General features: G+C 38.1%; 1 protein-coding gene and 1 pseudogene across 8 annotated transcripts in view; one reads left to right on the forward strand and one right to left on the reverse strand.

Annotated features, from left to right (window-relative positions):
• LTBP1 (latent transforming growth factor beta binding protein 1) overlaps window positions 1–27,317 on the reverse strand; it is a 416,025-nt gene that overhangs the window by 149,212 nt on the left and 239,496 nt on the right. For all 7 annotated transcript variants that reach the window (XM_081264902.1, XM_081264904.1, XM_081264903.1 and 4 more), the window contains 2 exons: window positions 22,522–22,624; window positions 18,968–19,039 (listed from right to left, as the gene is read on the reverse strand). In XM_081264902.1, the coding sequence (XP_081121028.1) occupies window positions 18,968–19,039; window positions 22,522–22,624 (175 nt within the window). The remainder of the gene's footprint in view (window positions 1–18,967; window positions 19,040–22,521; window positions 22,625–27,317) is intronic.
• LOC308632973 (mitochondrial 2-oxoglutarate/malate carrier protein-like) lies at window positions 10,284–11,105 on the forward strand (annotated as a pseudogene). Its single transcript has one exon. The product of its transcript is annotated as a mitochondrial 2-oxoglutarate/malate carrier protein-like (transcript).

A 27,317-nucleotide genomic window follows, 5' to 3' on the forward strand; every position in this document is an offset into this window, starting at 1 on the left:
TCTCCCCCACCCTTTTTTTTTTTTGTTGTTGTTGTTGTTGTTTTATTTCACTTTATTTTGGGTCTCGATGGGTGGCTGAGGCTGGCCTCAAATCAGCAATCCTGGGTAGCGGGGTGCACTACTACACTCAGCATAGGAACTTTGTGTGGCAGTAGCATCCCAGTCCCACTGCTGGCTGCCTATTAAGGTGAAGGGTGTCGCTCGTTCAGAAATGCCCAATTCATAACCACTGCTTTGTGCCCTCTTCCAATTCCTCTCCTCGGAGTCCTCTCAACATTGCTCACAGTCCTAACCATGACGCCCCGGGAAAGGGAAACAAGAGTTAAGACAAAAAAGAAAAAGAGAAAGAAAAACAGTAAGGACTATGCAAGTCTGTGTGTCTGAACAGGAAGAAACCCAAAAGTTCACCAGGAAGGAGAATAATGTAAGATTCCTCTATTCACACTCTGATCAGAGTGAGACTTGTGCAAAGTACCTCTAGCACTGCCACCACCCCTGATTGGTCCTAGAAACCTAGGAGGATGGATTTTTCTACTCAATACAGGCTCACAATTTCTAGAAAGAGCTGTTTCCTTCAGTTGCCTGATTTTTTTAAATCATATTTTCCGAAATGCCATAAGTAAGAGATTCATTAAATCAGAAAAATGAGAAATTATACCCCATTTGATTCAAATGTATGAATTGTCAAGATCATTGTACTGTCATGTGTAGCTAATAAAAAAAAAATTCCAAGTATCCTCTATTTTTTTGTATACATCAATGTGTGTTAATCTTAAGTATACAGCTAGATAACTTTTTACATATACATATTCAAGTGTGCATATATGTGCACATACTGTCTGATCACCAAGATCATGATGTATAATTTCTTCAAGCCCCTTCCTAGTCAATATACCTGTGCCCACAGCTAACTATAATCCTGGCTTTTATCATTTATTAGTCTTGCCTGTCCTTGAACTTCACATAAAGGAAATTGTATATATTCTTTTATCTGAATTCTTTTACTCACTATTATGGTTAAAAAATTCATCAATGTTGTTGCATGAAGTTAATTCATATTATATTTCATTGTATAAAGATCCCAAAATTAACTTATCCATTCTATTGATGGATATTTGAGTTATTTCCCATTAGAGGCTATTAATAATAATGATCTGTGGGGATTCTTACATGTATGTATTTGAAAGGTCTTGTTATATATGTGTGTGTGTGTGTGTGTGTGTGTGTGTGTGTGTATACACACACACATATATTTGGTATATACTAGAGTAGAATTTCCAGATCACTGGAGAAGGTCTTTATTTACTTTAATAAATTATCAAATAGTTGTCCACAGCAGTTATGCCAATTTCCATTCCCAGTAGCAGTTGTTAACACATCTTTATTAACCTAGTACTAGTCTTTTTACCAAATTTAGTCATTCTGGCAGAGGGTAATGTTATCTCATTGTATTTTTAATCTGCACTTCTCTGATGAGTCATGACAATGAACATTTTTCGTATATTTATTAACTATTTCAATAGAAAAACTTCCTCTTCTAAAATTTAAACATATATAGGAATGTTATAGGTTAATAAGATTGTTTTCTTCTCAGCACTCAGGGAGAACTCATTGGTGATTTTCTTTTTTTTTTTTAACCTTTGTAAGGTATTTTTATTTTTATTTTTTTAATTTTTTTTATTATTAGTTGTTCAAAACATTACAAAGCTCTTGTGATTTTCTAAGTGAGTAAAATATTCTTACTTAGGGGACATCTGGGGCTGCCATTAGGTACTAGGAAATACACTGAATGAACACTAGGGATATTAAAAATTCTGAAGGTGAGATAAATGATTTAAAATTTTTTTTTCCTAGAGCTTGCTCTTGATTACATCCTTCTGCTCAGAATTCTGAAAGCACACTTGACAAGGAATTTCGTACCCAAAATGTCAGTAAAGTTCTCCTTGAAAAACACACAGATGTGATGAGGAGGAGAAAAAATAAATGAATTTCTAAAAGCAAAAGAGACCATTTTGAAATGAGGTTATCTGAGGAACAAGGCAGGACGAAGGTGGGAGCTAGCTACATAAAGAATTGAAGGGTCTGGTTCAGTTGACTTTGCCGTATCTTCTACTTTTGGACACTTCCCTGCTGTTCTGAGACTGTGTCTTGGCCTCAAGATAAATGGGTGGCTCACCTAGAAGCAAAACAGAACCCAGGCCCACCAAGTTGCTGGCTTCAGAGCTTGGTGGTTTATGACCAGAGAGACAGTTTTAGTGCTACCCTGTCAGACCAGGACCCCAACAGGGTTCATCAGACCTAAGATGGCCCTGAAGACCTGTCCCTGGATCCTGAACACCCAGCATAGCTGCTTTAAGTAAAGCAGTCTCCTTCCTCCTGCCTGAAGACTGAGCTCTATAAGACAGCAAGGGTTAAGGAGTGGAAAATCACTGATCTGAGTTATTTCTGTTGACAAATCATGTTCCAAGTTTCAACAACTCACAAATTAAACCCTGAAAAGAATTCTACTCATAAATTGTTAACAGCACCCAAAGGTAAACTTTTACATCTAAAAATTACATAGGGATTCTCTGATTTTTTGCCACTTAATTCTGCCATACCCTGCTTTGTTCCTGAGAGGTTTGTGGGTGGCTCGATAGTCTATATTTTTAATATTAAAAGAAAATTAAAAAATAAAAAATTTACCCCTCACAATTTTTAATTTAGAACCTCGGAAATAAGAAACACGAGAAGTTGTTGAAAAGAGTTTCTGAGGTGATCAAGCTCTCTAAGACCTCTCTAGACAAATGGAACAAAAGGAAGATTCAAAAATACATTAAGAAAAAAAAACATGGAACCAAACTGAACTTGTTATATCTGGATATGAGAAGTTTAAGGAACATTTCAACATATCGAGCCATATCGAGCCAAGTTCTGTGGTACGAAACGTGATTGGCAAACTGAGTCATAATTTTTACTGAGACTTCATTCCTAAGTCTATTTTCTTTCGGAAAAGTTTCTCTCAGAACCATGTGTGCACATGTGCGCACACCCACATCTGCAGAAAGAAAAAGAAAAGGCAAAAGAAAAGCTCCTATCTTTATGATATTATTTTTAATTTTACGAATAATTTATAGTTGCCAAGTAGAATTTCAGAAGTCTCACATTTTACAGGATCAACCAACATTCCTTAATGTATTCTGATGATGTAAAAAGTATTTTAGTACTTGGTTTAAAAAAAATGGATAAATGAATGAATTTATTTATTGTTCTCCCTCTGTAGACCACTGAATTTTTCTGGAAAACTGGAATTCCATCCTTGACAGGAATGGTGTTGCCATGTAGGTAACTCCACTCACTGGGTTAAAGAACAAAGGCCAAACTGCAGGAGCTACACTGTCCTAGAGCCAGTCACCTGCTCTCTTTCTCCATCCTAGCTGCTGGGTAAGGGCGATCTAGAAGTTTACAGAAGCAGAAACACAGAGAGAGGCTCAAATGGCTCCCATGATCCTCTAAAGTAGACAAAGCTGGTAGAGCTACAGTGACATGCAGATTCACACCCTTCTCCACCTTCTGAATACATATGGGGTGTCTCAGCCTATAGGCGCTATGACACGCCTCAGACCAATATTAAGTTCAAGAATACAAAACTACTCTTCTTCTAAGTCTAAAATAGTTGAATATTATACTTAGGCCATGTTTTACGGTTCAACCTTACACAAAAGAAATAAGATAGCTGGTCTTCTATTAACTAGAGAGCATAAAAAATACAGAATAGTCAAGAAATATGCATAACAAGGAGTCTCTTTAAACAACCTAAAACAACCTAAACAACCTAAAACAAAGCCTGTGGGTCCGGGAAATGATCTGATAAGCTAGCACAGTGAGGCACAGGTCTTCCTTTCCTTTATATTGGTAAAGCACACCTGATCTCCCTGGAACTGTTAGGGATAACAGTTCTGGAGGTGAGCAACACAACAATAGCTATTACGGTTTTATAAAGATAATTTTGTCCAATATCCTATTTTTCAAAAGGATTAAGGGATGGGGAACCTAACAGAAGCAATATCCCACCAAGAACTAACTTCTGTTACCCAGAGCAATTCACTTAATTTCTCTTGACCTCAGTTTCCTCTCCTGTAAGTCAAAAGGGCTAAAGCAAATAATCCCCGTGGTTACTTGTAGCTTAAATATTCTTTGACTTCAAAACAATCTGCAAGTTGCCAGGGTCAAAAAATGCCAAGGAATAAATAAAGTATGACATTTAATGCATGAAATGTTACAAATAGCATAAGTGCTCTTATGGGAAATAAATAGACTTTCATGAATCTATTCTCCTACAGGAAAGTATGTATGTTTAACAAAGTCATAATTTTCAGCTTTTTCAGTGACGCAAGTTTATACAGGAAATGAGGCATGTCTAGTAACTAACAGGAATTAGGTACAAGGTGAGAACAGTATGTGAAAATCTTTATGCTGTGCAAAGCTATGAGGCTTTCTGGAGGCTCAGCTGTGTATGTTCAGCTTTTGCTGATGGACAGAAATTCCATTATGGAATTCCATTAGCAGTATGACTTCCACTTGAAAGCAGGAAAAAAAATACCTCTTGAGATAAATACTTTTCCCATCCAGATGGACTATTTGGCTATTTAAGAAGGATCACTTAATAGAGAAGGAAACCACTATCCAAGAAGACATAGGTATTTCTCAAACTTTCAAAGAAGCAGGTTTACACGGGGTACATGTCTCCCTGAAGGAACATGAAGACATTCCACAGGGATGCACAAGATTCCAATACTTTTAAGGGAAGCAATTTCTAGATTGTAAGTCTTCAAATGTTTCCTTTTGAAATGATTTTTTAAACAGTGATTTCTTAAGAATACATCTGCCACTCTTCCGTATCTATCTTCCCCTTTCCTAAGCACTCTCTTCTTTCCCAAGTCAAGGCAATCTCTTATCCATCCAGAACCTTTCTAGACTATCCAGGTACAGTGTCCTGCAGGGTAAAATTCTCATAGGCACCTAACAAATAAATGATTTTGAAATACATCCTCCTTGAGGATTATTTACTTCACAGAAAGGCCCAGCTTTGCCTTGTATGTATAATATAAATGTGACAGAAATGAATCTATCATACTCATTCAATTTATTTAAAAAATGCAAATAAATGTGTGAGTTTTTCCAAAATTATTTTAGGAGATAAATGATTAAAAAAAAAAAGACTTTGAACACCAATGTTCTAGAGCAATTTAACCCAAGTGATTTTTAACAAAACACAAGCTTTGTGAGGCCTCTGCTACAGGAGGGGCCCTGTGGCCAAATATGTTTGGGAAAACTGCATATTCTGTATACATAGCACAACAAAGACTCAAGAACTCCTTTGGCAAGAACTCCTGGTTTTCTTTGTTTAACTTGGTGTTTTCTACAGATTTGGCTGTGGAACCTTTTTTCACACACAATCTATTAACATCCTTCTGAATTGGTGGTCTGTGAGGTATGTTTTGTGAAATGTTGCTCTCTGAGGCTGGCCCCAAAAATTATTGTATGGGTTACAAAGATGTGGTTAAATTGGCCCCATAGGCCTGCCTACTTGCCCAAGGCTCCCCTCTGGACTGTCTCACCACTATAAACGACAGCCTACCACAGGATGAATTCAATCACAAGACTCACTGAAAGGAGTCAAACCACTGTGGGAGCATCTCCCTTTCCTTCCAATCTGTCTGACTTCAGGGTAACATGATAAAAGAATTGTCAGAGCCCAGAGAACAGCTTGTATTTATTTCTTGATACATATGTGCCTCACATGGACTTGGCCGCTAATAACACACATACTCTGTTGGTCTTGGACTTCTGACTACAATCTACAGACACTACACTAATTTCTTCTTGAAACATTCACCGAACTATGAATCCATCATGCGCCCTCCTCATCACTTATAGACAGCAGGCATCTGCCCCTTGATGTTATAGCCTCAGAGATTAAGGTCAAAGAGCTTTGGGAAAATACAATGTGCTAATGACTCACTTCACCACTGTCTTTCCTGAGGAGATGTGAATAAAATAAGCAGACATTTCCGTTTTGAATTCGATCCCAGTGATATGAGCATAAGAGGACAAACCAGAAATCTGATTCTAAAATGCATAGGAATGGGTCCCAAACTGGCTTATAAATTCAGTCAAAACAGTTGAAATATTTACTGAAAATACTGAGCTGACTTAAACTAGAAACTGCATGGGTAGTTCTAAGAGGATAGATACCTAGGATAGTAAGATAGCAACCTCAAATCAGTAAAATAACTACCAGTTCTCCCTGAGCCATTGACTATTGGAAAATATGATCTAGAATCATATAAAGAAAGTCAAGGATCCAAAGTTTCCTCTGGTATGCAGACACTAGAGCAAAGTCAAGGGCAAAGATGTTGGTTGAATCTCACAAACACAGAGAAAAGATCAGTGGAGCAGAAGGAGACTGAGGGGGAGGAAGGAGGGAGGAGAAAAGAAAGGAATGCGAAATGGATTTGACAAAATTACACTATGTGCATGTATAAATATGCCACAGTAAATTCCACCTTTATGTATATTGATAAAGCACCAATTTTTTAAAAAATGAATAAATAGAAGGAAGACCACTAGAGCAGAGGAAGAGGAATAGGGAGAGGGAGGAGAGGAGGAAAAGAAGAAGCTTTAAGCACTGGGGACTGAAATGGAGCAAATTAAATTCCATTCATGTATGATTATCTCAGAAGGAACCACACTATTATGTATAACTATAATGCATTAATAAAAAGTTAAAAATTTTTGAAGACTCATTAAGTACTCCACACTTTCTCATATTAAATCACTCCATATAGCAGGACATTATGATAGACCTCTGGTAAGTGAAACAAAAAGAACATTATGTTTTTAAAGTAAGGAACATCAAGTCTAGATGACGCTAGTCTTAGTTCATAGGTTCTTTACAATTACATCCTGAATTCTATACAATTGATTCTTTACTATTGCATCCCAAAATACATAGGAAGAACAATAGAATCTAAGTTTCATCTTTGCACCTACCTTACTCTCATATGTACTTCCCATTTTTTTTCTAGAAATAAATATGCAGAAGAATTCCCTTATGATAATGGAGCTGAAGGGAAATTTAGAGATAATGCTATAAATGAGCATCAATGCTTCATAAATAAAGAGATTGAGGGAAATAATGGTGAAGGAATGGGAAAAAGCATTACAGGGATTTTTAAAAATAAAACCCTTAATGGATATTATCACTTTGCTTGCCAGAATTCCAAACATTAACATTGCATTGGTCACATAGATTTTGAGTGAAAGTCCACACAAAAAAAAAACATGCACTGGATTTGAAAATTCATAAAAAGAAACACCTGACCTATGGTTGGAAGAATCAGGGTATTGGGTACTTCTGGAAAAGGAGGAAAAATTAAAGGTTGGGAAGGGACAAAGGGGGAGAATTCTGGGTTACAGTTTATACTCTATTTCTTGATCTGGGAGAAAAACTACCCCATTGTGTTCACTTTGTGACAACTCACTGAGCTCTATACCCCTGTAATTCTACTCCTATAATTTTTTCATTTTTCTATACACAGGTTATACTTTTATAAAGTTTATCTTAAAATAAAATTATTCCATTCTCAGTATAATCACCAGAATTGTTTTTTCACCAATACATTTAAATGTAGGAGCAATATGGTTCTTACATTTAAATGTAAAGTAACCTCACAGTCATACAAATAAGGATTTCAATCTTTTTTTTTTTCTCAAGCAAAATCCACATATACTTGCTAAGTCACTATAAACCATCCGAGTGTAGTGAATGGATCTTTTAAATGTCTCACTGCTCTATCTATCCCTATATCCAGGCTCTTTGCCATGACTTTGCACCTCCCATGTAAAGGTAGAGTCTGTTTCCCCACCCTCTGACACTCTAGGATAGCTTTGTGATTTTCTTTTATCACTAGAGTACAGCAGAAGCAGCTTTGTCAATTCCAAATCTAGACCTGAAAAATACTGTGTGCTTCCACTGTTTCTCTTGGAATCTTGCCACCACTATGTGAACAACCCAGGCTAGTTGCCTAGAGGATGAGGGACCACATGGAGGAGAGGCAAGTCATCCCAGCAGATGCCATCCCGGACCATTCAGCTCCTGGCACAACAGCTGTACGCAGATGCATGACGGAGCCTAGTCAAAATCAACCATGCCTGGCCCAGCTCAGCAAAACTGTCCCAGCTGTCTCCTGGAAGGATGAGAGTTAATTCATGATTGCTTTATTAAAGACACTGTTGAGCAATAAGGCCAGGGGGGAAAAGTGGTCTGAGAAGAGCATCTCAGAATTCAAAGGAGTCAAACTTAAAAAATAGACAAAAACCTCTAGGACTCTAACTATTCTACTTGTTAAAGATTTCAGAATAAAACTAAGGAGGTAAATAGCCTATTGATAGTGAGAGAGAAAGATCATTTTAAAATTACAAAATAGACAATTTAAGACAAGCAAATCTGCTATACAAATAAACAAGGAAGTTTAGAGAACTCTAGGACTTTCAAGCCAACTACTGAAATAGGCTAACAGAAGAGTTAAATCGAGATAGCAAAAGTACCAGATAGCATCTTATATCCTCCTAATGCTGGTGTTTATAGAGCAAGGCTTAAAGTTATGGCTTCCCCACCTGTAAAAAGGAGATGCGGTGTTGTGAGAAATTAATGAGATAAAAATGCACATTAAAAGTACTTTCATAAGCTGACAAATGTTAGTAACACAAAGAGGAACTGGTCTTTAGAGTTTGCCACTTTCCAACTGTGATCTCCCATTACTTAATTATTCTTTTAACCTCAGAGTTCAGTTTATTAGTTAAGAAACAAACAAACAAATGAAACTACTTAACTTGTACCCAAAGCTAGCACAATATGTAAGTAGGTAGATAAAAATGATGTCTAGGAATAATGAGCAAGAAGTAAATTTACTAATATTAAGAAAGGGAGAGTTATCAAATCAGCATTATGCAAATAATACCATATGGTTGGAAGAGTCAGGGTATTGGATACTTCTGGAAAAGGAGAATACCATAAAAAGAAAAGTCCCACTAGTTAAGAGTCAAGAGTCAACTTTACAATATGACTTCAACCTGGAGGACCTAGAGTTCAAGTAGAAGTTTCAATAAAACCACCAGGTTACCAAACTGTTATTGTGAAAACAAACTTCCAATTCAAGGTGAACTTACAAACTCAGTTAAGAGTTCTAATATTTATGTGATTGGGGGTGCAGCTCAGAGGTAGAGCACTTGCCTAGTATACACAAGGGCCTGGGTTCAACCTAAGGGTTGAACATGCGCACACACACGCACACACACACACACACAGTTCTTTTGTTATTCTTCTCCACATATTTTAAATGTGTATTATAGCTGTACGTAATGGTGGGATTTGTTGGTATATACTAGTACATGCACACAATATAACATTATAGTTTGGCCAATATCCCTCCCTAAGAGTTCCCCCACCTCCCCCTGCTTCTCTATTCTATTGATCTTACTTTGCTTTTCATGTGATAACCCCCCACCTTTCTTTTCCTTTTTCCTCTCTAGCTTCCATATATGAGTAAAAATATACAACTCTTGACCTGAGTTTGACTTATTCTGCTTAACATAATGGTCTCAAATTCTATCCATTTTCCTGCAAATAACATAACTTCATTTTTCTTCATGGCTGAATAAAACTCTATTGTGTTTGTGTGTATTTTTTTCCTTATCCATTCACCTGTTGATAGACACTTAGGCTGGTTTCATAGTTTGACTACTATGAATTGTGCTGCTATAAACATGGGTATGCACATACCAGTGGTACACTGACTTTAATTCTTCAGGCTGAATACTGAGGAGTGATATAGGTTCCATTTCTAATCTTTTAAGGAACTTCCATATTGATTTCCATAGTGTTTGTACCAATTTATAGTCCCACCAACAGTCACACACACAAAAAAAATTCTAATGCTTGTTTGTTAAGAAAGCAATCAGAGCTTGTGCTGGTGCTGGACCTGAGAGCAGAGGGGTGTGATGCACCTTTGGTGTCACCTTGGGTTCAAGCAGGGCTGCACAGGTGCATAGGTCCTGGAGACAAGGGTCACTGAGTGACAATGGCAATGATGGTGAGTCCCAGAATAGGTAGGATGGAGTGGAAGCCTCATATCTTTCCTAAGTCCATCAAGTTCCCGTTTGTGGGCCTGGCCGGGCTCCAGTAGGCATTAGTATATCTGGAATACCTGACCCTTGATTCCATTCCTGCCTTCCCCAGGATGGGAGCTACAGATTTTGTTCAGCCCCTAGACCTAGTGAAGAACCGGATACAGCTAAGCAGGGAAGGGGCCAAGACAAGAGAGTATAAAATCAGCTTCCATGCCCTCAAAGCATCCTGAAGGGAAAAGGACTAACAGGCATTTACACTGGACTGCCAGCTGGTCTCCTGTGCCAGGCCACCTACATCATTACTTGCCTTGGCATTTAAACCCTGCTTCTTGAGTGCCTGACCAGAGCTGATGCTACACCCCCTGACTTTCTGCTTCATGAAGGTCCTGATAGGCATGACCATAGGTACAATTGGTGCCTTTGTAGAAACACTAGCCAAGGAGACTCTTATTAGTATGACTGCTGGATGGTCAGCTTCCAGCTGACAGACACCATGCTACAAAAACATGTTTAATGCCCAGAGTCCACCTGCCTGAGAAGAGGGAGTCCCCACACTGTAGCGGGGCTGTTATCTCTACAGTGGCTCAGGCTGCCCAGCTTGCCTCCTACTCCCAATCTAAGCACTTCTTACTGAACTCAGGCTACTTCTCTGACAAAATCCTGTGCCACTTTTGTGCCAGCATGATCAAAGGCCTCCTCACCACTGCCAACCTTCATCAGCACATTGTGAAGACATGCAAATGATTGATGGGAAGCCAGAATACAAGAGTGGGCTGAATGGGCTGATGAAGTTTGTCCACTGTGAGGGCTTCTTCAGCCTCTGGAAGGGCTTCGTACCATACTAGGCCCACCTGGGCCCCCACACTATCCTCATCTTCATCTTCTTGGAGCAGATGAACAAGGCCTACAAACATCTATTCGTTGGTGGCTGAGGTGGCAGAGGACCTGCAGCCAGTGTGCAGGGGCACCCAATCACCCATTGCTCCTACAGTTGCTGCAACCCAGGGAGCCTGGATTCTACTGCCCTGGGCCCCTCTATTTACTTCCTCTCTGCAGTTTGGTTCTCTCCTTGTGGTAAAGGACTTAGGTCTGTCCTACCCTCTGCTCCAGTTTGCCCTGCTTGGTCTTGATTCTTATGACCACTCTGTCCCTAGCTGTTTCTTTAGAGAGCTAGGAAACTATCTGAGTATTTCTAGATTCAGCTTAGGTATTAGTTTTAGGACACAGAGGAGAGCAGAAGAGCCCCCTTCTCTGTGGGGAAACCAAGGCAGAGCAGATGAGATAGAAGAAAGCAGAAGCTATCAAGATGACCAAAGGGTCTGCAGTGGGAGGGTGTGGCTATAGCCCTTCCTTCCCATCACTGAGGACTTAATTAATAAATTGGATTGAGGACACCAATAAGAAAAGAAAGAAAATAATCAGCATCAATGATTTGAACATGAATACTCTCCAGGTGAGAATGATTTTATAAATAATCTCACAAAATTTTTTGAAGATTTAAAGATTCTTTAGCATGCTTAAGACATTAAATGACTACTTAAAAATATGAAATAAGAACAGGTAGCTATGAAAAATAATTTATTAGAAATGCTGGAAATAAAAACACTCTTAAAATTAAAAGTGCAACAGAGGGGATAAAGCCTAGATGGACATAATAAAGCAGAAATTAGAAAACTGGAAGATGAACTGAGATATTCATTCAAAATGCAGCAAAGAGACAGAGAGGAGAGCAGAGTGGAGAATAAAAGCACAAAGACTTAAAGAGACATGAAAAGTAGAGGCTCTAACGTTTGTCTAATAGGAATTTCAGCAGAAAGGAATGATACAAAATAATAGGTGACCATTTTTTAAATTTGAGGGAAGGCAAATTTTCAGACTGACATTCTACTCTACTAAATAAAATAAAAATAAATCCAAATATGGACACAAGATCTAACTGCAGAACATGAATTAAGAGAGGATTTCAAAACACAGAAACGATTATCTACAGAGGAAAAAAGTATCGGAAGTCAGAAGATATTGGTTTAATGTAATTGAAGTACTTTTGGAAAAGAACTACTAATCCAGAATTGTATATGGCTAGTCTTCTAAGACAATGAGTGCAAAAATAAAGATATTTTCAGACATGTAAAGTATATGTGTCCCTGTGACCCTTATTTTATAAAAGAAATGCTAAAGGATATAATCTCAAAATATAGATTTGCCAAATAAAAAATGTAGACTGACCAGTTAAACTTGAATTTCAGATAATAAATAAATAAATAAATACTTTTTGTGTAAGTCTGCAATTATTTGTTGTTTATCTAAAATTCAGAAGTGGATCTTCTGTTTCATCTGGCAAATCCTCCCCAAAAGAATAAAGGACCACAGGAAGTAAGCCCAGGATATAAAAAATAATGCCAACTGCCAAAATTAATTTTTAAAAGTCTGTGAATTCATGTAATGTTAAATGAGTGGAAATAAAAACTTTCTATATTTCCATTAACCATACCTCTGAAAATTATTGTAAGATGAAGATTCTTGTCTAAGCCACAGATCCACATTCTTTCAAAGACGCAAGAGAGGGGCTGGGGACTTGGCTCAAGCGGTAGCGTGCTTGCCTGGCAAGCGTGCGGCCCGGGTTCGATCCTCAGCACCACATACCAACAAAGATGTTGTGTCCGCCGAGAACTAGAAATAAATATTGAAAATTCTCTCTCTCTCTCTCTCTCTCTCTCTCTCTCTCTCTCTCTCTCTCTCTCTCTCTCCTCTCTCACTCTCTCTTAAAAAAAAAAAAAAAAGACGCAAGAGATTGTCATAAAGGCCTTTGGGGGGCGTTCCATTGACAAAGACTCCCTGCGGGACCAAACTCTAGTCAGGCCTTCCTCTGTTCTCAACTAGGCCCTGACTTTGGGCTTCAGTGTATTGTCCAGTTTTAGCAAAAAAAAAAAAAAAAAAAAAAAAAAAAAAAAAATCCTGCTGAGTCAGTTTAGCCAGAATCCTCCAGTCTCAATATCTGAGTGGGTGCTGCGTCTTCCACCGTCCCCCAGGGTATGTCTGAGTATATCCTTCAGCAAAAACATCTCCTGGTTGGGTTAGTCAGAATCTCCTTTGTAATGATGTTCCTCTTAGTAATTTCCCATCCACTGACACCCGACCCTCACTCCTGGGCTATAAATTTCCACTTTTCTTGTTGTATTCCAAGTTGAGCCTAATCTCTCTTCCTGTTGCAAAACCCCCTCGTGGTTGTCCCTGCACTATAGCAATAGTCCCTCTGAATAAAGTCAGTCTTGTTCTTTTTTCATATGAATGATATTATTATTTTAATTTAGCAGGGCTGGGAACTGAATTCATGGCCTTACACAAGCTAGGCCAAGCACTCCATCTTTGAGTTTATTTTAGTATCTAGACATTTATTACTTCTTATTTTTTTAACCAACACATTAAAAATTACAGACGCTGTGGAATACCATGGGATGTTTCAAAAATCTGAAGCACTTCATGAATTTGCTTGCACAGGGGCCACAATAATCTCTATTCCCGTTCCAATTTTTGTATGTATGCTACTGAAGTAAGCACTGCTTTACTATTATTTAACAGATGTCATAAACAATATTTTTTCTTTAACACCATGTTAAAATTAGCATAAATCCAACAATTGTTTCCCACAAAGTGCACAATTTATTGCCAATAATTACTGCAAATGGTGCATGTGATTAATTACAAGAGACTTGCCTTAAAATTCTTAATCACTTCATCTCACCCTACCTATTTGAATCCAGCATTTTGCTATAGATCATACATATTCTTTCCTTCAGACATGCAGGTTTTGAGGGTTTCAACTGCACTCTCTAGTTACTATTTATCCATTTTTCTCAAAAAAAAATCAAAGACCAGCCTTCCCCTGCCTACTCCTCACACTGAAGTTCACACTCAACATTTTGTAGTTATTAAGAGAACTGAAATGCAAGCAAGCTCTTGCTAACCATAAGGGCCTATGTATAGCTCATTTATTTATGGAATATTGATCAAGACTGAAGAGTCCCATTTAATAACAGAGATATGCCCCAGGAAATGTACATTCTCTTTCCTTTGTTCAAATAAAATTTGGTTTCTAAAGGAAACCCTTCAGTGAAAGTTTTGATAGTGAGTATAATTGTGCCCTGATCTATCAGTTTTGTAAATTAATTTTATTAAGGCAAAACAACCAGTATAATAAAATGATGCCAAATAAATTCAAATTGCTTTAAATTTTAAGGATAGGAACAATGTCTTCCTCACAATCCATCATATATTCAGTTGATAGCTTAGAGTATGCCATCAATTCATGTTTGTAGAATACTAATAAAATAAAGTTTTCAAGATTATCCATGAAAAACTAACATACAGGCAGCAGATTATAAAAGTGTAGATGTTGTCCAATCATATTCTGACATTACCTATAACCCCTTGGCACATGCCAAACATGTAGAAAATACTAAGTTGATTTTTCTATCCATAAACTTGTAAAACTAATAAGTGATTTTAGTATGTCAAGAGACATTTGCCATTAATAAAATACTTCACTAACTATACTGATCTCATATCCTTTTAGAAACAAATCCTATTTTTAAAACCTAGATTTACATCTGACTTTTTAAGAATGCACTTATCCCAAGGCAAAGTTATGGGCAAGGGAGAAGTACTCAGATGCAGAAAACCACTGAGCTTTAGCATAAAACAGCAAGTGAGAAGTTCTTCCACAAGGCAATATTTCATCTCTCCAGTTCTAAATCAGACTGTGAGCAAAATAATCAAATGACAAATGCTACTCTAGATGCACCAGGAAATATTACTGTATTGTTTGATATGATAAATGAAACAAATTATAACAATTTCATAATGTTGAAGGTAGAGAGGCAAGGTTTAGATCTCCATGGATAGACACGTAATAAATCATTCCTTTGAAAAGATAATTGCTGGACCACTAGAAAGAAGGGGGGAAAAAAACAACTTTGAGGGCAATTATTTGAAAGCTCCTCAAATTAACTTGTACACAGTTGGTCCTTTGTTACAGCGCACACATTAGAGCATTAGCTCACTTTGTTGAAGGAAACAATGTAATTCTAGTTATTAATCACTTTCATTTTAAAAGTTCTTTGTAAACTGAGAAGACACTAGACTGTAAGCCCAGTGTGAAACTCACAAGTAATTGGATGCTTAATGGGTTCCTTTTGAAAATTTTGTTAGGGATAACAAAATCAAATAGCTTCAAGGCTCTAGGGAAACTAAGGGGTACATAAGTAATGTGAGAAAGTTCTATTTCATTTTATCAACCAATAATATCACAAAGGGTGTGAAATTAAGCCCTTCTCGAAAAAGCAATTTTAATAGATTAGGCTGAATGAAATCATAGTATTTTTATGAGTCAAACTTCTCTGTAGTGTAATTTAGCAGTACCTTCTTAAGGCCCATGGGATAGAATTTTCTGTGACACTTCACTTCAGAATCCTTGCCAAGAAGTGTAACACTGCTTTGCAAACATCCTCCAGAGACTAGATTAGCCATGCTTTGATGTTACCAACTATCAGTGGGAATAATCTGGTGGAACCATCTGATATGCTCAGCATGAGGAGACTTGCTAAAGTCTCTGTTGGCCATACCAACAGAGGAAAATGCAAAAATCTGCAGTATTTTAAAAGAAGTATATTTTTAAAATTTTCTTAACTAACATAAAAAGTGATTACTTGCAAATTTTCATTTCTAAGTGATACATTCATAAATAAGTGAACCTTGGAACTGGCCAGTAGGAGAAATATATCGAAGAATCATCTTTTTAAAAAATTAAAACCAAATTAATATTAACTGCTTTGACTTCTACTAGCTCTCACAACATCAATTGCTCTATCTTTTGTACTAATTGCCTACTATCTACCTTAGTAATATCTTACAAACATATATAAAACAGATAAAGGTTGCTAAGCAACTCAGTGAGACCTGTCTCTAAGTAAAATACAAAATAGGGCTGGGGATGTGGCTCAGGAGTGGAGTGCCCCTGAGTTCAATCTCTAGTACTTCCCCCTCACCCCCACCCCCATGTCTTGAGAGTGTAATCCTAATTATCTGTGTGACTGTTATTTACTCTTTCTCTGTCTCAGTTTCCAACTGGCGTTGAGAATGCCCTAAAGCCACAGGATCATTCCAAAGATTCAAGGAAGTGCATAATCATATGATCGAACACCTGGTAAGTGAGCCACAAACATCAGTTCCCTTTCCCTATAATAGAAAAAGACAGTGGCTAGCTTCTGTTCTGGGTCTACCTTAGACCCCTATGCTGAGTACTTATTATCTGCGTCTGTACAAGCTACTTCACCTCTCTGGGTCTTACTTAGCATACTATGTAAACAAACAATTTCAAAGTAATGTAGGAGGAGATCCTGATGCTGTGGGAGGACTGATTCACATGGCAATTATGAGTGAAGATGTAGCATGGAGTCTAAGTAGGAGAGCAAACCCCACGCCTAGATCAGGATCTACTTGAAAGCAGAGGTTTATGTTTTTTTGTGAAGAGCTGAGTAGCCAGCCATGAGTTGAAGATGTGTATTACAATTCCTAGAGCAATCCCTTGAAAATAATGCTAAATGATATTTTAAAAGCCCATAGATACATTTAAATGAAATTCTAAAAAAGAGTCAAATAATGCAAAAGAAGGCAAGAAAACGGAAACAGAAACAAGAAAAAGTCCTGAGGAAACAGAGATTTTAGGTCAACCTATATCCAACCTTACAAATACTTATGCTATATTTTAATGCAACAAACACCTCAATTTTTTTTTAAAGAGAGAGTGAGAGAGTAGAGAGAGAGAGAGAGAATTTTTAATATTTATTTTTTAGTTCTCGGTGGACACAACATCTTTGTTGGTATGTGGTGCTGAGGATCGAACCCGGGCCGCACGCATGCCAGGCGAGCACGCTATGGCTTGAGCCACATCCCCAGCCCCCGAAACACCTCAATTTTAGATAAATATCAGAATATATTTTAAAAAAAAGCTAGACCCAAGTATATATTGTCAACAAGAGAATTACTATACATGGAAAAATGTACATTGAAACTTTCCAGATAGGAAAGGAGAAAAATCCCTCCCCTGATGATAGTAGATTTTAACACTCTCTCAACAACTAATAAATAAGAACGTTTTCACAAATATTTAGATATTTAGCATACATCCCTAAATAACCTAAGGGCCAAAAAAGAACTCAAAATACATTTTAGCTTAACTTAAACAAAATAGGAATATGACACAGGATTGAAGGATACCATTACTGTCAGAAGCCAGGATGATAAGAATTTATGCGTTAAATGAACGTACTACAAAGGAAGAACTGCTGACATGAATGATCCACTATGAAGAAATCAGGAAGCAGCTGCAAACCAAACAGAAAGGAGGAGAGAAACGAAAGCCAAGAGCAGAAAGCAGTGAAATACATGACAAGTGTTCTCAACAAAACCGAAAATAGGTAACACTGATAAACTTTTGGCAAGCCTAATCAAGAAAAAAGAATATGGCACAAAAAAAAACTTATGATACCATAACCAACAGGGGGGGTTGCTTTAGGTATCAAAGGGACCCTAAGAGCATATTAAGAATAAACTTCAAATAAATAAATCTGAAACTTTGAATGAAATGAAAAATTTCTAAAGCAAAAAAAAAAAAAAAAAAAAAAAAACCACTAGATACTGATACAAAGAGGTAATGGGAAATCTTAATAATATAGTAATTATTAAAGAAATTCAATCCATAATTAAAATATTTTCTACAAATAAATTTCAAGGCCAAATATCTTCTTTGGTCAATTATCCACATGGTTTGTAGTAAGAGTCTCTGAGACTCTATTTATTTCAATGTACGTGTATATCCAAGTTACTAATAATACCCTTGCCCTAGATGTATAAAGGGAAATTATGAGAATTGGATATCCCACAAAACAACTAAAACTAAATTTCATAATATGGACACTAAACTAGGCATTGGTGAACCTGTGTCACAATCTCGGCTCTTTGCGGCCACAGGAAAGTCACTTAACCTCTCTGAGTTTTATTTTCCTCATTTACAGAGTATAGACACAATACTGGGGAAACCTCCATTTGTATAACTCTGCTGATGGCTCAAAATAAATTTAGCAAGAGTACTCAGGGCATTTCCCATTTAACTCTGTAGCTTTTCCCACTGCCTAGGAAAAGTGTTTGCTCTGATATTTAGCACCCAAATATTTTGAGGTGGTCAGGGATATTCTATTCAACTTTTGTCGTTCGATGATGTGTCATCACAGAAGTCGCACTACTAGGCGAACATTCATGCCTATGTATGTGCACGCAGCCATGCGTTGATATTAAGCACCAGCACAGAGAGCACAGGCCGCTCTTGAACTCCTGTGTTTTTTATCACAATGTAATAGAAGGTAAAAGAGCTTCACACATGTACAAATATATCACAATGAACCTCACTATTAAGTATAATTATCATATAATAATTTTTAAAAAAAGGAAGGGCGGGGACATAGATCAGTGGTAGAATCCCCAGTGCTACCAAAGAAAAAAAAAAGTTTTATAAAATTTCAATGATAGTGAAGCCATTGCAGCAACCGAACACTAACTGGATATACTAAACTAGGCATTACGTGTCCATATTTCCTTAGCTGAATGGAGTGAACAAGAAGTGGTTCACTGTGTGAGTTTCACATGGTTGGCTCAAAAGCAACATATGACAAAACAACTCAAGTTTCTAAAAGGTCAAAAACAATGGTTGAGTCCATACCAATGAACTGAGCTAGCTTACCTTGACAAAAGGTGTTGTTAACCCGCTTATAACCTTGTAGGCATTCCATCATTTGATTATATCCATGATAGGCTGTAAGGGAAGAAACAATTCTGTTACATGCTTAGTTTCAATTCTATGACCCCCAAACTTCTAGAGGTGGTAATGAAAGTCATTCAGGACATCAGTGGACTTACTTATTCATCAGAAAGATACCAATACCAACACCAATGCAGAGTCCATGATTGCTTTCATTCACACGATGCTTGTTTTTCAGTTTAGTTCATATTTTGTGACAGGTAGAATTGTCAGTAACTGATTATATTAACTGAAAGAATCACATGAATATTTTCTATTTCCTTCCAAGAGGTTATTAAATATTTCTATCACCAATTATCTATTCCTCCCCAGTGCTTAACTTCAGGGAGCAAGAGGTTACAAGAGGGGAGACATTGTCATGTGGAAATCGCCACATCCAGCCACTTGGCCTTATGCCTAGTCTGGTCCCATAGAATGAAGACATTGGAATAGGCTGCCTACAGAGATGGTGGACAATCTCTGGCCTGTGAATTCTTCAAAGACAAAAGAGAAAACAACTTGCTTTAGAAGTTTCTACAGCAATCTACTTCAAGGCAGAGAGCCAGACCAGATGATCTCTAAAAGTGCTCTTCAGCTGAGGATTCTACGTTAATTTTGTTCTAAAAGTGTTAAAAGGACAAGTGACTTGTTTACACAAAGCACATTTCTAATAGACTACGGACTAGTTAATGAAATCATTTGCAGATTTAAAATTAAGTTTTCACAGCTAAAAAAAAATGATGAACAATGAAAGATCTTTCTGTTTGTGGCTAAACAAAAACTTCAAGTATTAAATAAAAGCCACTTGAAAACTGAAGTTTGAATTACTTTGAATGAAAAAAAAAAAGGCATGGAACACCAAAGTGTAGCATCTAAAGCCAAGGAAAGTCTGATCTCTTCCAAAATGAATATGATTTAGAGACTAGAACCAACCGGGGGAAGGAAAGTTTTTTAAATGACACAGGAAGAATGTGACCCTGAGTGTGTTTCTTGGGAGTGAGTCACTCAAGATGGTGCAAACAGAATAAATGTCAAGATGTTAATAATTTACTTCATTCATAATCCACACTAGCCTTCCAGCTGAAACCAGTCTCTTCAACTTTATACATTAAATGACCTAACATATGAATTTATTTTAATCAACATTCAGTTAAAAGTAACAGAAACCTCATACTTTCACACAAAACTCAAATCATTATCTAGATTAAGAATGAGAGCTAACAAAACCATATAAAGTGGCAAATTCATTCCTAGATTATGCAATCGTAGATAAGTATGACAAAGGGTCAGGAATGGAAGTTAAATAATAAAAAGAAAAAAAAAAGGCTTTATCCTTAATGTCTGCCACTCTCTGCTGCTTTAGGATTTAGAAAAGGGAGGGAAGAGAAGCAGATAAGCCATAAATATTCAAAGATAAATAAAAAATAAATAAAAAAGAAAAACAAGAGAGAAGATACAGAATGTGCTAAATAATGAAAACTTGGCACCCTCCCCCACAACAGTTAGAAGAACTTGTCTCATCCTCAGTCCTTAGACCTGACAGCAGGAAACATGTCACCTTCCACAATATTGTGACAACACACATGGTAAATGAAGGGTAGGTGACGATGCTTTTTTTGACATTTTAGATATAGACTACAGTTTAATGGCCCATAAGAATCAACAGCAAATGATAGGACATCCTTACCATAGGTACATGTATGACTGACTGCACATATGGTGTGATGCTACATCATGTACAATCAGAGAAATGAAAAGATGTGCTTCAATTGTGTACAATGAATCAAAATGCATTCTGCTGTCATATATACTTAATTAGAATAAATAAATAAATAAATAAATTTTAAAAATCGCAAATGACAGAGCTGGGAGTTAAATTCATTCTAGCCCTAAGCACTCTGCTCTTTAAATCCTTCCAGATAAATCCTAGAGATCCCTTTGGTCAAACTGTCAAAATAATTCTAAGCAAATGGATCGTCCAGTGAGGAGAGACCATCACCATCCAACATACTCCTAAAAATCCATGCTGTGAATCATCACCCAGTCCATGTGAAAAGTCTTCTTGGAAAATTCTCTCACTATGGAATATTCTTATTATGAGATATCTCCCTCAATGATGAACTCATTAAGTTTCAGGAGCTACATCAGGCATTTCCACAAGTTAATCCTCTTCAGGAGCTGGGAGCAGTATCGAGAAAATAAGTGAAATTAGCTTTAGGCATTTAGGGGACTTGTAAGTTTGAGAGGTAAGGAAATCCAAGTGAGAGACAATTATTTCAAACAAATTAGTATGCTGGAGAAACAAATAGTACATAAGAAAGAGATATACAGAAATAATTCCAAGATGGCAGCCTTGAGATTGAACACAGATTCAAAAGGCAGCTGAGAATAGGGATCCAATCAACAGATAATTAAGAAAAGGAAATAAAAATTGTCCAGTTGAAGCAAATGAGAAATTGCTTGCAGCATGAAGAATAAAAAGCAATTATAAAACTCTTAAGCTACATGAGGCAAAGGAGATGACAGAAAAATGTGACTTGCTCCCTTAGCAAAAACATAACAAGGAAATGTAATAAGTTCAGCTTAAAACAAGTCACTTGTCCAAAAAGTATTCCTTAGAAACCAGTGATCCAGAGTTAACACCTCATTCAAAAACTTAAAAATATGAACTACTGTTGAGAAGAGAGGAATGAGAAGGTGTAACCTGAGTTTATTCAAATCAACAGTTTCTGCAAAGGTCTGTATTTTTCTAAATTTTTTTTATTTGTAAATGGACACAATACCTTTATTTTATTTATTTATATGTGGTTCTGAGGATTGAACCCAGTGCCTCATACATGTTGGGCAAGCGCTGTATCACTGATTTACAACCCCAGCCCCTCCAAAGCTCTTTAAAGACAACTCAAAGCATGAAGGTGTTGTTATATATTGATGCTACTAAGCATTGTGGCAGTATAAAGTTAGTTCTATGAAAAAGGGAAAGTATTGTGTCCCAGCAAAGAAAACTTTCTTTTCTTTTTTGATAAACCAATTGGCAACCAATCATTTCCTCATTTTAGTCTCTCTTTTAAAGAAAATTAAAATTCTATCACAGAAACTATAGCATGAGTTGTGAATAGTAATAACAGTTTCATTTGAGGAATTTAATTTCAGAAATAATAACTGTACTTATTTTCCATTCCAAAAGGCGTCTTATGTTCCCCCTCCCAGAGATAAGGAAGCCCATTTTAGCTTATCACCTCCTAGAAGACTTTTTTCCCCATCAGAATCCAACAGGAGAAGGCAACTTCTAACTGTGCTCATTAAAAAAACAGAGCTAATAAGAAAACTCTGCATACAGGCATGCAAGGCTTCTGGGAGTATATAGCATAATCCTGTGTTCTAGAATACAGCAGGAGTTCTCTAAATGTCTAATATTGTCTCATCATTAAAAGAGCAGTCACAAGAAAACAGGTATGCTCCCTTCATCTACAAAGGAATGATGAAATGTCACTCACATGGCTTCTTGGGACATTTCTGGCATTTGTTAAAGCCCCAGGAGGTACCCACGGTTCCACAGCAGTCCTCTTGCTTTGAAAGGCCAGGGAGAGCTTTGCCACACTGCAATGATGAGGTGTGAAATATGAAGGTTAATTGAGAGCAGGATGCTCAGCTCAGGAGCACTGCTGTGCTTCACAGTCACGTCATAAAATGGTTTCCTTGTTATCAACACAATTAGGGAGGAAAAGAACAACTATAAAACTAAAACAAAATACCAGGACCAGAACCAATGCAACCCGAAAGTGAATGAGCACATGTCCAAAAAGGAGCACCTTGGCATTTTTAAAGTTTTATGAAAATCTCTCACTGCTCAGAGCACTTTATAAAATTTAAGTTTCCAGTGTCTTTTTTTTCATAAAAATAAATTTAAAATTGAAAAAAATCATTATAAACCTTTTTATTTGTTTGTTTATTTATTTATTTGTTCATTCAATGCTGGGGATTGAACCCAGGGCTTTGGATATGCTGCCAACTGCTCCACCACCCCAGCCATGTTTTCTTTTTTTTTTTTTTATACTGAGGATTGAACCCAGGAGTGCTTAACCACTTAGCCACATCCCCAGCCCTTTTTAATTTAATTTAATTTTTATTTTAAGACAGGGTCTTGTCAAGTCACTAAGTTGTTTAGAGTCTGACTACATTGCTGGCCTCCAACTTGTGATCCTTCTGCCTCAGCCTCCAGAATGACTGGAATTATTATAGGCATGTGCCACAGCACACCTGGCCCCTCAGTCCTTAATAGAAGCTTTCTAAATTTTAGTTGTTACTGGCTGTTTAAATCTCTCTTGTCAATTATCAGAGAACAGAGCTATGAGGTTGTAGTGTGTGTGTGTGTGTGTGTTTGTGTGTGTGTGTGTAACATTGGGGAATGCACTACAAGTCCCACCTGCAAGAGGTTTCTGGTCTTCCTGTAACTCTGAGGCCTAAGGAAGGATAAGACATGAGAGGACAGTACAAGAAACGATTGTTGGCTGAGCCAGATCAGCTCCGGCAGGGACAAAGCCTCCAGACAGCCAAGCAGTCTAACCCAGAGAGGTCAGCCAAGCTAGGAAGGTGCTGGCAGGTTCAAGCAAGATCAGCCTGAGGCAGAAAAGCCAGGCTTGGAGTTATAGGAACAACATTGTTGTTAAATACTAAGAACAGGTGAGACTCTTGGTCAACCACAGGAGGTTAGCTGGGGTTGAGTGGCAGGGTCCTGAAGGTAGATGTACTACTAGGGTGAGGAAGGGCCGAAGAAAACAGACCCTGCTCTGCAAGCAATCCAAAGGCCAGGTGGGCAGGGAGGCCTTCCTGAAATCTCCTCGCCTGCTGTGCAGACTAAGCCACTTGCCATCCTGCCTTGTGCATAAAACAGAGAGCACCTGCCTCACTCTACCTCACTCTACCTCAGCTCCTACAAAATCCTCCCAACAGTTTCCAGAGTCATTCTTTCAAAGATAAACCCCATCACATTACTCTACTGCTTAAAAATCTCCAGTGGCTCTTCATTGTCTGAAAACTGCACACTCCAGCATGACTTAGAAGGTCCTCCGTACTCCTACCTTGGGCAATCTCTGCTATCCCTCAGGCACGCCACAGGATCCTTCCCTGTCTGAACCAGCCATGTCTTTTTAAAAGCTTTTTCCTTACCCTGGGATGCTCTCTCCTTTATTCTCCACCCAAACTGTATTCATCCCATGGGGCCTGGCTCTGAAGAGACTCCCCTCAATTCAGTCCCAGTCATGCCCATTTCCTCTTCACTCCACAACTCTTTCTATATAATTCCACTCCTCTGCTGTGCATTTTACTTACAAGCATATGTATACTGCTAGCTGTACCTCCCAATATGCATCGCTAATGCTCAGTAAACCCTGAAGGAAGAAACAACCGAAAGAACTACTAAACTAGATTAGTCCATTCAAGTAGGCAATAGCCATGTGACAAACCAACGGAAGTGAGCATACATGCCCCACGGTGATGGGAAGTCCAGGCAGGTGGGGACCCTAAGAAGGGCAGCAGGTAGACACGACTCAGCTGGCAGCGTTTCCTTCCTGCCAGGCCCAGACAAGCAGCATTCTGACTGAGGCTGTAAATGACTACATATCCAAATCATAAAATCAACCAGAGAAGGCCCAACTCAGTTAATGAAGTTTTAGCTAAATTATAGCTTTGATGTCCTTAGGTTTTTATTATTTTTAATGATTGACAGCATGCTGTGTGCTCTCCAAAAGCAGTACAAAGCAGTTAAAAAGGTGACTCATGGGGGCTGGGGTTGTGGCTCAGTGGTAGAGCACTTGGCTCACATGTGTGAGGCACTGGGTTCGATCCTCAGTACCGCATATAAATAAATGAATAAAGGCCCATCAACAACTAAAAAAATATTTAAAAATCAGAAGTGACTCATCTGGGGCTGGGGCCTAGAATGTGCACAAAGCCCTGGGTTCAATCCCCCTCATCCCAACAAAGAGTGTAACTCAGGAGTTACAGAAGTCTGGTATGAACCCTTGTAGTAAGACTCCACACGTGCTTTATCTTAGATTAATTTCTTATCCATAACATAGAGTGAATTATAGTATCTTTCTTATAGGGTCATGAAAAGTTAAAAGGAAAATGTATGTTCAAGGCTGAGCATTATGCCGGACACAGGTAGGTACAAAGCTATCGTTGCCATTATCATTTATTATTGTTATAGATAAAAGTTCCCTGTTCCAGACGTCCTTGTGAGAGCCCTCCTGTCTGTCAGATACTCCAGGGAATAGGAGGCAAAGGTGGAGTGAACTGTGGGTGCCCTGTCCAACAGGCCAGTGTCTCAAGTACCCAGACTCCACAGGAAATGGCTCTATAAGACAAAATGAATTTCTCTGAAATAGAAATTAGTGTAAAAGACCTTCTGAATTAGGTGAAAGTTTTGAGATGAACCTGGGAGGACATACAACTCTGGACAAGGCACTGATAAGAGCCTAATGGAAGTAAGCAAGGGCTAAGGATCATAAGTCACATGAAGCTGGGCTGTCACTCCTGCAGAGACATAGCATGTGCTCCTTAGACAGATAAGAGATCTTGTCTGCACAACAACTCAGTTGGATAAACATTTACTGAGTGACCACTGCCTGTTGTGAGCCAGACACCAACTACTGACTCAGGAAGTCTGACTGCAGACGGAGTCCTCAGCTAGGTATGGGCACTACCAGGTGTGCAGCAAAGCCCCTGGGGCTGGAAAAGTACCAAGGCCACAGATGAACACTCTCAGAGATGACAGGAAGACTTGACAAAACAATGTGCTAAAAGGTAGGCAGGCAGGCAGAGAGACAGGGTGGGACACACACACACATACACAGAAGGAATACACAATCAACATGAGAACAAACTGATTCCAGGTAGTTCCCAGACTCCTTGAGCTTAATCACAAAAGGCTTAAACCTGAAGCATGAAGGACAGAGAGGAAGGGGGAACAATGATCCAGGTGTAAGACTGGGAACTAAATAAAAACAGAGATCTCCACTGTTACAAACTGGCTGCCAAAATGTGCTTAGTGTTTATTTCTATTTTGTAAATCAGGTTTACAAAAGACACCAGTCCACATCCTGTGCAGATCATTCCTCGACCAGACTCCTTAGACTCTTCTCTTAATCAAGCAAAACATTCAACACTTGCTGATTTTATATGCTCAAAATGTTAGTAGCAGTTAAAATCCAATTTTCACCTTGGATTCCTAGAATGTTTTATTTGGTTGGATAAAAATAAATCATTTCTCTCCACTGGGCCTCCAATAAGGTACAAGGTTTTCATTACATGATTCAGGCTGCTTTATCCCGTGGCTTTGTTTTTGCGGGTCCACAGCCAAGAGCAGCACAAGCCATCCAAATCGATGAAATAAATGGCAGCGTAGGTGGTACCACAACACTGTGTGTTCGCCTCAAAACTGGGTCTGCACAGTATAAGAATGGGCTACAAGGGATGAAGTCATGATTACAAGACAGAAAGTTTTACATAAATCCCTTTGCTTATTTAAATATGAAAAGGTGTCCCTGTACATTCAGAAGTGCCACCTGCCAAAGAGGGATCTCTTTAGCCCTACTCACATCTCTCACCTAAGAGGTCACAGAACACCACTAGGTCTCATTTGGACCTAGAGGAAAAGAAGGTGGGACAGAAGATCACACCAGGAAGAATGACATGGGATGTTCTTCTCTAAGACTGGTAAATTCTACTTCTTGGTGAGACATAGTCATGTGGCTATAGACTCACTCTAATTACATTTATATGCTCAGGCTGAGATGATTTTTTACAAGTTAAAAACAAAAATGAAATTTCTCCCATGTGAGTCATCCATCACATTTTCAGAGAAAGTCTATCATTTCAGGATGTATCCTAGGTATAAACAATCCAGGAGAAATGTGTTAAATTCACAACCCAATACAAGGTTATGTCAAGTCAGAAACCGAAAAACTATCCTGTCCAACAACCAACTCCTAACTCCTTAAAAAGCTCACAGAACTTGGGCTTTGGTTAAGGGACACTATAACCCCCCTTTCCAGGTTCTAGCCAATGCATGACCCAGCTAGGGCAGGACAAGCAGAACAATGAAGGTTCTAGAAAGCAGGCCCTATGAGAATCAACTGAAAAAAGTAGAGCTAAGAAGACTATGTGGACATGGTGGCAGCATTGAGATCCATTCACAGGATGAAGCTTGCTGCATGATGAAGGAACTAGCAGGACAAAAGGTGACAAACCACAGGAGAGAAGACTCAACTCTTTAAGTAGAAGATCTTGT

The sequence above is a fragment of the Spermophilus citellus genome, assembly GCF_964194105.1.
Source record: "Spermophilus citellus genome assembly, chromosome: 13".
Classification (NCBI taxonomy): Eukaryota; Metazoa; Chordata; class Mammalia; order Rodentia; family Sciuridae; genus Spermophilus; species Spermophilus citellus.